Source organism: Enhydra lutris, unplaced genomic scaffold (assembly GCF_002288905.1).
Source record: "Enhydra lutris kenyoni isolate GAN:26980312 unplaced genomic scaffold, ASM228890v2 scaffoldscaffold3, whole genome shotgun sequence".
Lineage (NCBI taxonomy): Eukaryota > Metazoa > Chordata > Mammalia > Carnivora > Mustelidae > Enhydra > Enhydra lutris.
The window spans coordinates 27,978,940-27,995,954 of record NW_019154087.1 but is presented as its reverse complement, the minus strand read 5'-3'; the positions used below and the strand labels follow the sequence as shown (position 1 = coordinate 27,995,954).

Sequence of the window (17,015 nt, the reverse complement as noted above, 5' to 3'; positions counted from 1 at the left end):
GCTCTAATCAATAAGAATTGACTCTTCTAATTCTTTATTTGGAAGTGAGGGATTATTCCAGCCATATAAACACCTACTGGGAATACACTTGCAACAATATAAGTTTAAGAATCGTTTGGTTTAATTTGTCAAAAACACTTATTTTTTAACAGTAATAATATAAACTTAAAGGATCTTTTGTTTCATTTGTCAAGTAATACATGTTATCTAACAACTGAAGAGTATACTCTTTGGTGGAGACTGTTGTCTCTAAGTGGTATTTTATGTTTGTTTTTGGCTTGAATTTCAGAAAATATTCACTCCTCCAGTTTTAGCTAAATGAAATGTCCAACAGCTGTGACGATGACAATTCCAGCCTTTTATTATTCAGCTTGGTTTTTTCCATTGGTTCTCTTTGACCCTCAGATTATCGAAGGCTTAGAAAAAAAAGACGAAAAAGCGACTTCTAGCAATAATCAACATAAATGTAAACCTGGCCACCTCTTTACTAACTCCAGTCTGCCAACTTGGAAACAGGGAAACCCATCCATTATTTAGTGTCTGTTTCGTTTTCCTCCAAATGAAAGCATGTTTTTTTAATTTGATTTTATTGGAGCATTCAAAACAGCGTAATGATTTATACTTTTGACCTAATGGTATTTTGTGTTTCCTCAACAGACCTTTACCTTTTTTTAACTTATGATTTTGAAATTAAAACTTATTTCAAGAGTTTAGAATTGTGAATAGCAAAGCTTTATGCTGCTGTCATGTATGTGCCTTTGTTCTTCTTATAGGAATAGGAAAACAGAGTTAAGGTAATGAATGCAGCAATCACAGGTTCATGGTTTATTAAAATCAAATTCGTTAATCCCTTCTTAACTACTCATCTGTGTACTTTGAGTCTCATCCGTGGCCAATTTACTCTTCCCTACTCTTGGCGAACCTAGTAAGATATACCCTTCTGAGTTAACACCTGTGTTCCCTTACATCATTTCATCCTGGAAGAAGGCAATCTAAGTTTTATATTAGCCTGAACAAGTCCTTGTTGCAATAGCAACATTGTAAAACCAAATATAAACCATTTGGGGAAATGTAGAATCACTGTAGAATCACTTGAGAAACCCATTTCCTCAACAATCCTGCTGACATCCAGCTCTTAGGATGCTCTGTATATCAGAGTCCGTGGAAATGGTGCTCCAGGAGAAAATACATGTACACCCCACATAAGCATTACCCAAGAGCCCCACTTAATTTCCATTAACTTAATTGGCCCAATATTGATCACCATCACATCTGTCTTATAACTCCTCACACTTCAAAGTAAACATTTTTTATTGTAAGCTATAAAAATATCCCTACCACTTGGAGGTCTTTATTTTTATTCTCTATATTCCAACTTGAATAGAATTGATCTTTACTCAATCTTATAACTGAATATAAATTTTTACATAAACATAGCTTAGTAATATGAAAACAATAGGGCAACATAAAAGGTCATTCTGTCATAAAATAATGTTTTTCATGAAGATAATAGAGATAACAGTTGTTTAGTGCTTTCTATGTGGCAAGCTCTGTGCTAAGTACTTGATATTTTCTTATTTAACATTCACAATAACCCTCTGACATTAGGTATATATATAGTCATTTTTACTTCCAGAGTGGTCAAGAGTGAGAAATTGTTGAAGCTCATGTGGGTAATAAATAGAAGATGAGATTTGAATCCAGATTTTTCTGACAATACTTCTGGACTCAAACTTTTAAATAACTTACATGTGTTTATAGATGGGATGTTTAATAGCAATACCAATCATCATCATTAGTGTCACCTACAAATATTTATAATATTCCACAATTGGGGTATAATAAGCAAATGTTGACTCGACTCTACTCTTTGCATCGAAATTCACATGTTCTCCCAAAAATTCACCTGCCTTTTTGATTGGGTAGCTTTGCTCTTTGCCCTCTGCATATGGCCTGCTCAACCTAGCTTTTGCTTGCACCAATTCTCCTTGCTAAGAATACCACGTTCTTTCTTCTTCCACCAATTCATCTATTGTTTATTCATCCATTAACTCAGCAATCATGCATTAGTTCCTGGGACTAGAGTCAAGATTTAGCTCTCAAGTTTTAACCATTTTTCAAATTCCAACTCTAATTATTCCAACCTAGGATAATTTCATTTTTCTTATCTTCTATTGCAGTCTTTACTTAAACCAAATGCTCAAGGGACTACAATTATTTTATGCATTTCACTTTTATTTTCCTAGCTAAATATGTGCATCCTGGGAATATATTATATATAACATATTTTATATTTATATATATAACATATTTTATACTTATATAACATATAAATATAATATATATTATATATAATATATTATATATAACATATTTTGCATAGCCCCTGGAAATTAGTGTTTCTCCTAGTGTTATAATATTACACTCCTAGTGTTATAATATTACACATACAGCAAACATTCAATAAATATTTATTGACTAATTGACCAAGGCTGGTAAGAATTGTCATCCTCAAAAATGCTGGATGGCATATATAGATACATACTAAGAATTTCCCTGAGTTCTGCATGTTTTTGTAAATTTGCCTGTACCAGAAACTCCTTCCTCTTCAAGATGCTTTAGTTGCATTCTGAATTACCATTCTGAAATCAGAAAAAGTTCCTTAAGAATGATTCTCTTCGCTTTGACCTTTGATCTGTGTGATTACATCCTCCTTCTATCTCTGACATTTTTCTCTCTGTGTTCTCTCTTTTAACAAACCCCTTCTTGCTGCTGTCTCCATTCCATTTAACATCATTTCTAAATGATGGACACAACTATCTGGCTTTTGTTTTCAGTGTATTGTTCAAAAGCATCTAATACCCAATCAACCCATGTAATTTCATGGCAACATTTAAAAATTTTTTTTCATTTCTAGTAAAGAAATATAGTAGGATTTGATTAAATGTAATTTATAGTTCATTGTCCAATTGTTTGTATCTAAGCACTCTTTTGGTATCTTTATAACCTAATTGGGATTTTGTACTTATTCTTCAATTCAATGCTATCAGTCTGTTTCGTAGTTAAGTGTCTTGTTGACTTAAAAGTTTATTTGAGGGGCACCTGGGTGGCTCAGTTGGTTAAGCAGCTGCAGTTGGCTCAGGTCATGATCCCGGAGTCCTGGGATCAAGCCCTGTGTTGGGGGGGGTCCCTGCTTAGTGGGGAGTCTGCTTCTCCCTTTGCCCCTCACCCCACTCTTGTGCTCTTTCTCCCTCTCTCAAATAAATAAATGAAATATTTTTTTTAAAAAAGTTTATTTGACAACCATATAATTAACTGATTTCTCTTTTTCCAAACTGGTAAACTTCTTAACTTCATAAAGAAATGGGAAGAATCACCATTTGATAGTCATATACCCATTCTAAATGTATTTTTCAAGTGTTACATGAAACAACTCAAAGGATATCTAAGATGCTGATATTATATCTTGACATTAGATTCTGACCTCCAGTTTCATAGAAAAGACATTTTTAATCGATGTTCTCATCTCTAAATGACAAAAGTTCTCTAGAGCATTATAGCATTGTGCTGAACAGAAATTTGCATAACCATATTTGACCATTTTCCTCTAGCCTTTGGCATCAAAACTGTAAAAAATCTTGTTTATCTCATCTCCTTGATATTTATTAAGTATTCCTTCTTCATTAAATATTTTCTTTCCGGGGCGCCTGAGTGGCTCAGCTGGTTAAGCTTCTGCCTTTTGCTCAGGTCATGATCCCAGTGTCCTGGGATCCGGCCCCATGTCAGGCTCCCTGCTTAGCAGCGGGGTTTGTTTCTTCCTCTGTATCTGCTCATGTACTTTCTCTCTTGCTCACTCTCTCTCTTAAATAAATAAATAAAATCTTATAAATAAATAAATATTTTTCTTTCAATAGTCCTTAATATCCTTTGCCTTGACTATTGAAATAGCCTCCTCTCCCTCTTACCCACTATTATCAGAATTATTTTTCTAAAATATAGGCAGGAACATGCTACTTCACACTTCTTGGGAAATAATAACAAACTCAAGAACCTTTAAAAGTTTATAAAATAAAATCATAATATACCACCACATCTTGACATTCAAATATATCCTTCCATGCAACCTACCAAACCAACTAGGAACCACTTACCAGGTCTTCCTATTGGTTCAGTCATGTTTGCCCATTAGCCAAGAACTTGCTTCCTCCCTTTTTTCTTTTTTGCAGATTAAAACCATACTCACCCTCTAAGACTCAGCTTGAATACCACCTACCCTGAACTGTCCTCTGTTCTATCCACCTAATGGAGATGATTATAGGTTTCTCTCTACCTTATAACCTCTCTCAAGTATATGTATATTTTAAAAGCTTTTTTCATTTTGCCTTATCTATATTCCTTTTGTTCTCCACAGTTGTAAAACACTTGAGGTTTGGGATCATGAAATTTTCCCATGTATATCCCACTCTGTCTACTACCGTGTTTTGTGCATGTGTGCTTTAGATGTTATTACCATCTTCACAGCCCTTGCCTGCAATAAAACACTTTCACTGACATTTCTAATTCATTTTTTGAAAAATTTTAAGCACAGTTGCCCTATTCATATCATGGTTCTTAAAATTCCATACATGTTGCCTTTCATTCTTCACTTCCATTTTAAGATTCTTCAATCCAGCATGAATTCATACAAGTCTGTTATAATTCCCCTCACCAGGGTAACCAGTGACCCTGATTGAAAAATACTGTGACCTGTTTTCAGAGCTTTTCTTTTTCATTGCCGGTGAATCATTTAATATTGGGATTTACTTGAAACCCTCTGTCTTAGTCAATTCAGGTTGCCATAAGAAAAATTCCATAAACTGATGCTTATAAATAACACTTATTTTTCACCATTCTGAGAATGGTAATTCCCAAAATATGGTCCCAGCAGATTCAGTGTCTGGTGATGGCACTGTTCCTAGATAGGCACTGTTCATAGATAGCCATCTTTTCACTGTATCCTCATACTGCAGAGGGGTAAGGGATCTCTGAGGGTTACTTTTATAATGTTAATTAATCTAATCAGCATTAGCGTAATTAATTAGCATAATTTATCTAAATAGCATAATCACTAATCCTGTTCAGGAGGGCCCTTTCTAATGACCTAATCACCTCCCAAGGGCCCCAGCTGCTAATACCATCACCTTGAGAGTTAGAATTTCAACATATGAATTTTGGGGTAGACTCATTCAATTTAAGCATTCTCTTTCCTGATTTTTCTGATATCTTTCCCTCCAGGCTTTCTCCTTTGCTTTTGACTGTTTATTCTAATATCCTTTGCTGCATACTAGAATACAAAAATCAGAAAAGTTTGAAGCAAATGTTATATCCAGGAATCATCATGATATAGATATAAATTAAAGAAAATGGAGTGAATAAGATCACCTAGAGAAAATTCATTCTGTGACAAGTATAGGACCCAAGAAAAGCCAACTTGTAAAGAGGGTTGGGCAGTACAGACTATAGACCACATATAAAAACAAATTTTGCTTGGAAAAAATATCTAAATCCTACATTTTTCTTGTGATACATTGTTTTAGTATTATATCAGTGTGTGAACAAGAGAATGAACCAGTTATCCACAGGTTCCTTTCAGATTTTGGGATTCCATAATTTTATTTATTTTTTATTTATTTTTTTTAAAGATTTTATTTATTTATTTGACAGACAGAGATCACAAGTAGGCAGAGAGGCAGGCAGAGAGAGAGGAGGAAGCAGGCTCCCTGCTGAGCAGAGAACCCGATGCGGGGCTCAATCCCAGGACCCTGAGACCATGACCTGAGCCGAAGGCAGAGGCCCCAACCCACTGAGCCACCCAGGCACCCCAATAATTTTAAATGAAAATAACTATTTTTTCACATTTACAGCTACAATCCTAACAAAAGAACGAATTTAAATTTTGTCATTCCCACTTTTGTGAGAGAGATGGCTGAAATCAAACCAAGTGTATGGTACAGGAAAGGTGCAGGTACCTCATGAAGGCACAACTGCGGTGGGTTTGAAACAAACAGGGTGAGAGTGTGATTACAAGGTCACGTGCCAAGGTGAAGTTCATAGCTTATTGTTAGAGCTGCACCATGGGCAGACATCAAGACCAAAAGCCTGTCTGAAAAAATGGATCCTCAGGTTATTCTAACAAAACTTTAGTCCACTGTAAGGAAAATGTCCACTTTCCCCCTCCTCGCAGCTCATCTCTTATTCTTCTTTATTCTTTTCCCAATCGTAGAAGGACTTCCTATTTAATTTTTACACTGAAGATTTCAATTCCTATTATCTAAAGAGAACTTCATTAAAAATCATATGATTCTGCTTTTATACCATATTCCTAGAGGCCTAAGGAGAAAATAATTCTCTTAAAAGATGTAATGAGAGCTAAAATAATATAGTCCTTCTATGCACCTTTGAAAAAAATATTTAAGGCCCTGATATTATTATTCGTGGCTTTAGTAAAACATTGTTCATTATTCCTCACATTTAGGAACTATAATCTTTATTACTTCCATTGGAATATTATCTTAGATTCTGCAGCTTAGTTTATTCATTTAGGGTAAAATATAAGATCCAGGGCCTGTTTGCTACTCTTCAAACATGTATGTGTCTTCTTATTCTCATTCCACAGACTGCCATGTGCTTTACAGGTGGCAAAATCATTTATAATCAACACTATGGAAAGTTGGGCAAGAGTTAAGCTAATTATAATATCTTCAGAATCTCATAACAAGATTTGGAAACCAACTGCCATGTGAAGATTGTTTTTATTCACTCCCTCAAAATCAGAAAATGATGATCACTTTGTATAGCGCTAGATGCCAAAGCCATGTGGAGCTTTATAAATCTCAGTCAACAAGAAGTTCTCTTTTTAGTTTATCTTTGATAATGAATGATTTTAATTTCATTAAACATTGTGTGCTGCAAGGAGTATCTGTGGGCTGGAATATTAAATTGAGCATATTCAGGGGATAGATTTTATTATTTAAGCTGGATTTTTCATTTAGAGAAGTGGGACTCAAGGCACGTATCAAGATATCTTTTTAACACAATCTCCTCACAAAAAAAGCAAACTAATAAAATTTTGCCCCAATTATCTGATTATTTCTTAATTCTCCGTTTCACTTCTAAGAACTGGATTTGTGTACTGAACTAAAATATTATATTCTAATCATCTTATTATTTTGTCTTCTCTCCCTATAAAAAGATGATAGTTGTGGGGATGGAAATACTATGTCTCTTATTTTTAACTTATTTTCCCAAATTGCTAACAGATTAGTTAGCACATATTAGGCCTGCATAAATATTTAACAACTGAATGATGTTAGACTCTAGCCTTAGAAAAAGGAACTTATTAGAAAATTACCCTTTTTTCATTCTTAACTCTATTATCTTATAAATTATCTAAGCATTTTTATTAACACAGCCACAATGCCACACTTCAATCAGATGGAAAGTTTATATTTCAGGTCTTTTTCTATCAGTAGAACTTCTAGAGGCACACAGTTGAGAAAAAAAAAAGGTTAAATAATTATTGATTATTGAAGATTCTCCCATCAAATCGATGTGATCACTCTGCTTATTAAATGCATATCTATATTTTGTAGGATGAAGGAAAACCTAACATGTGCAGGTTACATTTATTAAGCACTCACTGTGTGGTGGAGATAATATGTGTTTCGCTTACATTATTCTTATTTAACCCTCTAAGCAAACTGATGGCATACATATTACTATTCACATTTGATGGGATAGAATATTAAGATTTAGAGCTAAATATCTTGCTTGATATCATGCAGCTAATCACTAATAGAGATAATAGAGCTGTGATTTGATTGACTGCACCATCCATGCTCTGCCCACTGCCCCACACAGCCAAGTGCTAAAGTCATTATATGTCAAGGTACCACCACTCTTGCTGTCTTTGAAGCCATCATTGATTTCATTCAACAAATATTAATACGTCATGAATCTAACATATTTTTTAAGCCAAATCTGATTTTAAGTGTAAGGAACTCAAGTAAGAAACCTTTGCTTTTTAGTTGGATATTTCTAAAAATCCTCTCACTCCTGAGAAAACAGTCTCTGCATAGCCTGATATAAAAAATGTCAGTTTTACATAATATTTATGAGCCAGCTCAAATCTGTCAAACTCAGCTACTTTTTAAATTTGGAAAGCTTCTTCCTTCAATACCTTTTTGGGCTTGCTTTTTGTTTATTAATACAAATGTCATATAGCTTAAGTTAGGACACAAAAATGAGTGCATTAGATTGTAACCTCAGTGCACACACATACACCCACACCCTTGCCCATAGTCTCTTTATTAATTCACACTGATTTTGAGCTCATAATGTCTAGGCTTATGAATAGTAGATGGGAAATTTTCACATAATTTCTGAAATCTTTGAAAACCATCCCTGTTTTCCAATCTGTAAAAACTTCCTTGATATGATTGTAAGAGTTTTATGGATTTTTTTAATGTATTCTTGATCTATCTTATGAAGTAAAGAGGTCAGTCTAATTGGAAACAAAAAATGGCTACATTAAACAATGCATTTAATACCAAAGCATGCAAATATCAATCAACATGTCAATCTCCCTTGTAAAGTTGCGATTTTTCATATTAGCATTTGATTGAGTCCACCAAGGGGAAAATATGACTTAAATATAAAATGAGCTTCTGAATCAAGCTCACTACAAAAAATACTAAAAAGATTTTTATTTTTAAGATTCTACTGGAAATCAAAGACCATGATGTTTAGTTAAAAAGAAAGGAAGGGAGGAGGGAAAGAAGGAAGGAAGTTAGTTAGTTTCACTGGGGTCCCACTGGCCAAAGTGAGTGACCAACCAAATTGATGAGGTCAATATGCAGGTCAAATACTTTGCATACCAAAGCTATTATAAATTTAATAATGCTTCAATATGAAAGCTTCTAATTTTTAAAGGGACATTCCCAATGCAGAGCAAATGGACTAATCATTTCAGCTTTAATAAAAACAAAAGAATAAATCATTTGAAGAATCACTTGCAGTTCATGGTAACAAAATGTGACCTATGTTAATGCAACCGACCTCCACCTCGTTCTCTAGATGCTTTGGCACAGAGTTGTCACTGGTATTACTTACCTTACTCTAGGAGCACAAGTATGTTCCCCTACTGTAGACCCCATGTCTCCTTCAGAGATTATAAACAAAGAGTAGCAATTCAGAGATGACAGATTTCTTTTTTTTTCTCAGTAATTCTTCCTTCTTAGTGGAACTGACTTCAGAAAAACAAACATAAATACCCTTAGTCTGTTTCTTTTTTCTTTTTAAAGACAGAAAATAAACCATTTTACAATTCCACTGTCTTTCATTGTATTATAATACTTGATGTAATTAAGAATGTCTTTTGAACTGATAAAAGATACAGAAATGTTAAAATGAAAGAAAGCTTTTATTTTATTTTGCTTTTAAATTTTATTTATTTATTTGAAAAAGAGAGCATGAACAGGGCAGAGGGAGAAACAGACTCCCCACTGAGCAGGGAGCCAGATGCCAGACTCCATCCCGAGTATCATGACCTGACCCCAAGGCAGACACTTAACCAACGGATTTCATGACTATTGTTTTGAATCTTAAAGTAGTTGCTAATAGTTTCATTTTTAAGTTAATTTGTTGTCTATTCTAAATGTTTTATTGCCACAGTTATACTTTTAATACTTTTTGTCACTGAACTCTTGTAGATGGCAAAAATACAATAGCTAAGATACGTAGTATAATCAAGGTATTTAAATAAAAACTAAAACCATAATTTCCATAGGTATTAACTTTCCTTTTGGTGTCTGTAGATGCAGATATATTAAGATTAATGGATATTATTAAAAATTACATTCATTTCTTTCAGATCCCGGAAGTTAGCAGAAATGATGAGCAAGAAAATGACTATGAAGATGATATTACCTCATTACTTATATCTTCTCCTAGTAAGTGTTCCTGGATGTTAGAAATATATGTATATATGTAGTATCTGTATTAAGGTACATGTAACTGATAAAACAAGACTGAAGAGAGCACAAGAGAGCATGGAAAGCATTTAATTGACTGAATTACTTTTAATTTATAATATGGTAGAGATGTTACTACATTATCTTGCTAATTTACATACTTCTATTAAGTTTGTGTTAAATAATCAAAAACCAGTCTTTCCTACCCAGAGAGAATACACAAGTCAAGTTGATACAAATATTCTATTTGACAACTCTGTTTTTTCAGTTTTTTAAAAACAAAGTCACATTCTTTTCAGACCTTAGTGATGAAGTTCTTGAACCTAGTGAGGTTCGGTGGGGTGAGGTTCGGAGCCGATGGCTAAGAAAGAATTCTTAAGACGTCTTTGGTGCAAAAAGGTGGTTTATTAGAGCACGGGGACAGGACACGTGGGCAGACGGAGATGCTGCGCCTTTATCCTGAGGAGTGGCTGATTATATACACAGGAGTTGGGTAAGTGAGGACAAAGAGGGTGATGTTAGTCTCTAAGGAATTTTGGAAGCAAGGTCTCCAGGACCTTGAGGGGCTAGCTATTGTTGGGAGAAAGGTTATTCATTACTAGTAGTAAAAATCTTCTTGTGAGACCCTTTAGATGTATATCAGTGGGCCATATGCTTGGGAATGATTCTCGACACTATCTTGGAGATCTAGAGATAAAGTTTCACATTTCTCCTATCAAATGTCCTTGTTAGTGAGATTTGGGTTTAGAAGAAATTTAACTTTATTTAGGGCTTGAGGAACTGAGTTATTTGCCTCTGGAAATTGTGCTATTGTTAGATAGCTTCTTTGTTGTAAATCTCTAGGACATTGGTAAACCAAGGGAGACTCCTGTCTTGCAGGACTGTGATCTCTGCAAGTTAACTCTTTGTTTTTCTTTTAGGGCAGCCAGAGGTGCCTGAGGAATGTCACACATATTACTGAGGGGAGTGGGTGGAGAGGGGGTGCAAGGTGCCAGCTTTTGCTTTGTCCTCAGCCAGCCTCCTGCTCCCTCATCATTAGTGTTCTCTGCTAGGCAATGAGAAGCTTGGACTACAACTCTCTCTAAGATCCTTACTGGCTGTAATAGGATGTAATTCTATATTCTAATGTCCAAAGACTAATTCAGTCTTCCCACGTGTATGTTACCCATATGTCTACCCATTATTCCAGATTCCCCTGGTATACAATAGCTTGCTCAGTCAGAATCTTCACCAGCATGCCTGATAGGCTTCTCCCACTCACTGTTTTCAAATCCAAAAACCCTAATGCCTGACCTTTTCAAACCTACACTACCTGCTGACTTTCCCATCTCAGTAAGGGAAGATTCTTTCCTTGTTTAATTTTGTCCAAAGACCTGGGAGTCTCCCTGGGCTTTTTACTTCCTCTCTCACCCCGTATCCAATAAGATCAGACAGTTCTGTTGACTCTACCTTCACAGCATAGCCAGCATTCAGCTATTCCTCACTCTGCCAAGATTTCTCCTAGTCCAGGTGCCATCAGCTCTCCCCTGGGTTATTGCAGTAGCACAGTGGTTGTCACTGAGGGACTGTTTCCCACCCACAAGAGGATTCTTGTCAATAAACAGAACTCGTCTTATTATCATGACTTGAGAAGGGAGGTTTACAACTGGCAGTCAGTGGGTGGACACCAGAAATTCTGCGAAATATCCTAGGATGCACAAGACATACCCCACAGGATACAGGATCCAAAATGTCATCAGTATTGTTATTAAGAAACCCAGTGTAAGCAGCTTCCACATTTGCCAGCCCTAATGCTCTGTGCTCCTGAAGGAACTAGTCATTTTTCTCTTCCAAATTTCCCAGTACCTTCCCATCATACTCATCCTCCTCATCATCTAAAAAGCTCTAGATAACCTTTTCCAGTCCCATCTCTGACCACTCTATTTGTTTATTCACAGCATGGTGATATCTCACATATCAAGCATTCTCTGGCCACAGGGCATTGCCCTTTTAATGCTGCATAGTTGATATTCAGCTAACCACTACTGACCACTGGTTTCTCAAATATAGGCAAATGGACCTGCAAATCAAATACAATTAAATACAATGTCTAACTAGCATATTTTGGCAAATCAATAAACACCTTCAAGAGTTATGGCATAACACAAAATCATGCTATGTATGTAAGCAATGGATTAATGCACTGATTTTTAAATTTATACATTTTATTTTCATTTTAATAATAATAAAACTGAAGATCATGACCACTTATTTATCATGACATTCAATCCTCAGAAGAACTGCCTGTACAGAGGGAAATGTTATTTCAATTGTTTATAGAGAACAACCTCATTTCCCTAGACCATTAGGACCTGGAATTGTCTTGTGTTTGAAATTCTGTGTGACTGGACTCGGGCCTCAGGCTCCCTAATGGGTTAGTGGGTGAAGCATAACACACCTTAGCTGGCAGATTTTCACTGGTATGACCATCACTATGAGGCTTGCTAAAACTCACTGACCCACTACATCCAACTCTCCAGAGCTGGATCCCAGGTTTGGACATTTTTGACAAAGACCAAGGAGGCTCTGTGGCTTAGACAGTGTGTACATAAAACATAAACACTGAAGCCATAAACATAAGATGGCTATAAATAATTTCCTATAGCATGAGTGTAATTCTTAGTTGATCGATTTGCCCAGACAGAACTAGTGAAGTTCCTTTGCTAGCCTGAGCCATAATTCCTTTTCAGTCACTGCATCATTGACTCCATCAACATTTCTGAAGACTACTTTATTGCAGGCTCGATGTTTGGATTTAGAGGAACAAAGATGAATGAGATTTGTATAAGAGATCTCATTCTGTAGATTGCTCTTCTCAGGCTCCTAATTAAAGAATCTTGGTCCGCAGTTTTAGTACTGAAACTATATCTTTCTTCTTTTTCACATGAAAGGAAAAAACAATAAAAAATAAAATTCCATGTAGAAATATGGATATCATCATGGGTACGATTTTTCCTCATCACTAATTTTCTCCCATAACTGAAAAGTTTCTACAGATTAGCTGTTCATTGTTAAAAAAAAAAAAAAAAGCCCTTTTTCTCCATACTCTGCCAGTTTGCTTCTTTAGCCAAACTTTAGCTTAGCAACACTGTAAAACAAAAATCTTCTGCTTCTTTGTTGCACTGGCAATGACAACAATTCACATATTCCCTCCAATTTAGAGATTCCAAGATTGTTTTAAAATTTTGTGAATCCTTTATTTAAAGCAGAATTTTTATAAAGAAAATTTAAACAACAAATTTTAAGATTTAAAGTTATTGCATATCTTTTTTCAGTTCTTCTTGAGTGGTTAGAGGGTATCTACTGTGTACACTATGAAAACAAATGATGAAATCATGATTCTTAAGATGGAGGGAATTTGGATTACTTGGTTAAGCTTCAGACTAGGGTATATTTTATGGGTGACAGAACTGAGTCTCAGAAAGATTTACCTACTATCGGTGATTTGATGCCTTCTCCACCAAAAAATATTAACACTCCTCCCTGTTATGCCCAAATAATTGGTCCGTGATTAAAGGAGCAAGACTGATACAAAGCGAAGGTCAAGCAAAGCTTTATTTCGTGCCAAGCATCAAGAATCAAACTGGCCGGCCAGGGCTGCACCTCTTATAGAGAGAGGGCGACCCCATGCTCCTTTACGGACTGGCTTTTAAGGGCAAAGGCCATGCGGTTGGGCTTGGCCATGCACAGGTGGCCAATGAAACTGTAACACACAGAGAAAACTGCACAGTGTTGCTAGGTGACCAATTGAATTACCATTTCACCTTGGTTAAGATTGGCACCCAAAAGGCTCCCAAAGGGTGGGGCCCATACTCCTTGGTAGCTGACAGTATGCAACCCCCACTGATCAGATGCCTCCACCTGGCCTGACCCATCCTTGTATCTTTGCTTTGTTACCTGAGACTGGTTTCCGGAACTTGTTTTTAAGTAGGTTCCCTGGGGGAAGGGGAGCAGGAACAGTTTAAGGGTTAAACAACAAAGTTATTGTTTAACCTCAATTGGAAGCCTCTGGCTAAAATAAAAATATAAAATAGGTCCTTACACCCCCAAGTAATGTTTTCAAGAATTAAGATACAATCTGGTGTTATATATTAAAATAATAATAAGATCACATTATTATGATAATAATGATAATTATTGCATTATTTACAAGCAAGTTAAGGTTTACTTTTTTCCTTGCATTTACCTTTTCCATTACTCACTTATTACTGGTTGGGTCAGTTATTCTGTTTTCTAATAAAAATGCAATAATACAGACATATATATGAATCTGCTCAAACAATAACTCTAGAGAACCAGAATGTTATTGTATGTATGTGTCTTATAGTGAGGTAGCAAGGTATGATGAAGCTTTAACTGTTCATTTGGTAAATACTTTAAAAGCCCAAGAATGACTATTCACTAAAATTATGCACTTGTCAGCTTTGGACTGTATCAACTCATAAAAGCTTTATTAGCAGTACTACTACTTCTGTGTAAAATCGGAAAATATGAAATGCCTCCAGATGGTGTGTTTAAATGAAATTTACCATCTTCATCATAAACAGCCGCACAGAAACCAGCGTTTGGTCAGGCAAGCGGGCAGACATCATACAGGCAGCGTGCGGAAGGAGCTGAGGCCGACGAACTGGCAAAGGAAGAGAAAGAGAACGCCTCCGCCACCAAGGCAGAGCAGAGCCCGGCAGAGGCTGGCAGTGGGAGTTCTGTGAACGAGTACGATGAGGACTTGTATGTGTTCATTCCTGGAGACAGTCCAGAACAGAATTCAGCAGAGGCGCTCGTGAGCAGCAGACCGCCTCTCCCCCCACCGCGACCTGTCCCTGCTGACTCCCAACTGGAAAAACCTCACGGCACACTACAGGGTAGGTTTAAGGTTAAAACAGCAACAACAGAAGTTTGACAGGCTTCCCTAGGATACCGTGCAGTGACAGATCTGTTGCAGGGAAGATGAGCTTTTAAAACCAAGAGCAGCTTTCCTGCTGTTCCTTAACAAGAGATACTTGCCACTAACTCACCCACCCTCCTTCCCTCCGTCCCTCCCTCTTTCTCGCCCTTTCTCTCTCTCTTTCTTTCTTTCCTTTTCTCTCCCTCCCCTCACTCTCTTTCCTCCCACCTTCCTTCCCTCCTTCCCTTCCCCCTCCCCTCCCTCTCTTTCTTCTAGAACAGTCTCATTACAACTTGCTTTAAGTAAGTAAAGCAATAAAACTTTGAAGGAGTTTGTAGCCCTTCACATAAAATGAACCTCAAGCATCACGTGGAAAAGTTAATGACAACTTTCCTTTTAAAAAGTACTCTTAGTGTTCCGGCAAAAGGAAAAGGCTAATGTTTTACAGATTTGAAATTGACCTTGGGGACTTTCACTCGCTCCCTGGTAGCTGTAGGGGAAGCAATTGGTAAAAGGTTTATCACACACTACCTTGAGACCAAGCCTGAGAACACTCAGTATATTGCTGAAGTGGAAGAACAGTTAAATGGCTCTGATCATGGTTGTTCCCAAATGCAAGAATGACCTGTGTAATTCCATGATGGGTGGGTCATTGGGGAAGGCAGGTACTATCAAGAGGAGCTTGCATATTGGGCTGATCTGGCCAGAGCAGTCAATAGCCTAACAGACTCCCAGCTCCAGGTTCACTCGGCAGTCACTAACTATCACCCACTTTATTGATCACTATTTTATGCCTACTTTACAAATTCAAAAAGTGGTTCTTATAATGAAGTTTTAATAAGAAAGATGAAAGACATATTATTAAAACTCTGCTTGTCATTATACTTTTTAGCTTTTGAGTCCTAGAGGGCTACAAAGTATATAAACAGCATTGCAAAAAAAGTGAATTTTGAAACCATGAAATTTAGCATTTGCATATTGAAGGGCCTGTTTCTATAAAGGTTCAACTTGATGAACATAAACCTTTACTAAAGTTATACACTGTATTTAGAGTTGAAAAGTCCTCCTTAAAAGAAAGTATGGAAAATCTCATGGGCACTCCTCTGATTCTTTCATTCATTCAACAAATATTTACTGACTACCTACAATGAGCCAAGATCTTATAGACCATTGCGATAAATCAGTGAGATAAGTGTATCAATACCGGGGCTGGGAAGAGAGACATAGATAAGCAGCACACTGACAATAAAATTCTGGTATAGTTTCTCACTTTTTACAGATGTGAATAATTTTATATAATTATTAAAATAAATTGTTAAGAAGGCAAAGTTGTCTATTATCAGGTTAAATCTCTTAAAGGGACTAATAATAAATCATATTTTCCCAAATGTAAATTTTTATACATAGTATATTAGGAGGTCTAAAACTACTCTATAGAGAACATTCACCAGGCATCTAAAAGCAGAAGTGTAACATCGGCTAATATAGCTTCTGAAAAATACCAAACAGAAAAAGCAAGATGAAACAAAAAATCCCCACTTTTTATTTTAAAACTATACTTTCACATTTTCACATTTTACTTTTGATCTCATCTTTTCATTGGGTTAATATTGGTGATAGTGTAAATGCAAAATAAAACATCAATATTTTTTTCTTAAAATTCTTTGACTAAGGTCTTTGAAAGTAAGACAAGAATCTACCACTTTTTTTTTCTTTCAGCCAGAGACTTTGTATTGGGATCTTTGACTTTAGCTGGTGATACCTTCAGAATTGTCTTCTAAGATTAGTTTCCATATACCCTCAAATTGCCAAAAAAGAAAGTCCGCCTCTTCATGTCCAGAGCATCCGATTCCCCATAGTGGATTTATGGGCACATTCACTGGAGAAAACAAGAATATAAAACAGTGTAGAACACTTTTTAGTTTATAAAGAACACATTGTCCCTTTTTATCTTCACAACACTCTTGCAAAGCAACAATCACTATGATCCCTCTTTGACTCAGACCCAAGACTTTAGAGCCTGTAATTAGAATGTATCAAATACTTCTATAAACAGGCTTCCTCGGCTTTTAAGATTCTTC

General features: G+C 36.0%; 1 protein-coding gene across 4 annotated transcripts in view; it reads left to right on the top strand.

The window, feature by feature from the left end:
* Window positions 1–17,015, top strand: part of LOC111154080 (B-cell scaffold protein with ankyrin repeats 1) — a 307,642-nt gene that overhangs the window by 248,285 nt on the left and 42,342 nt on the right. For all 4 annotated transcript variants that reach the window (XM_022513462.1, XM_022513469.1, XM_022513445.1 and 1 more), the window contains exons 8-9: window positions 9,911–9,989; window positions 14,597–14,911. In XM_022513462.1, coding sequence (XP_022369170.1) covers window positions 9,911–9,989; window positions 14,597–14,911 — 394 coding nt within the window. The remainder of the gene's footprint in view (window positions 1–9,910; window positions 9,990–14,596; window positions 14,912–17,015) is intronic.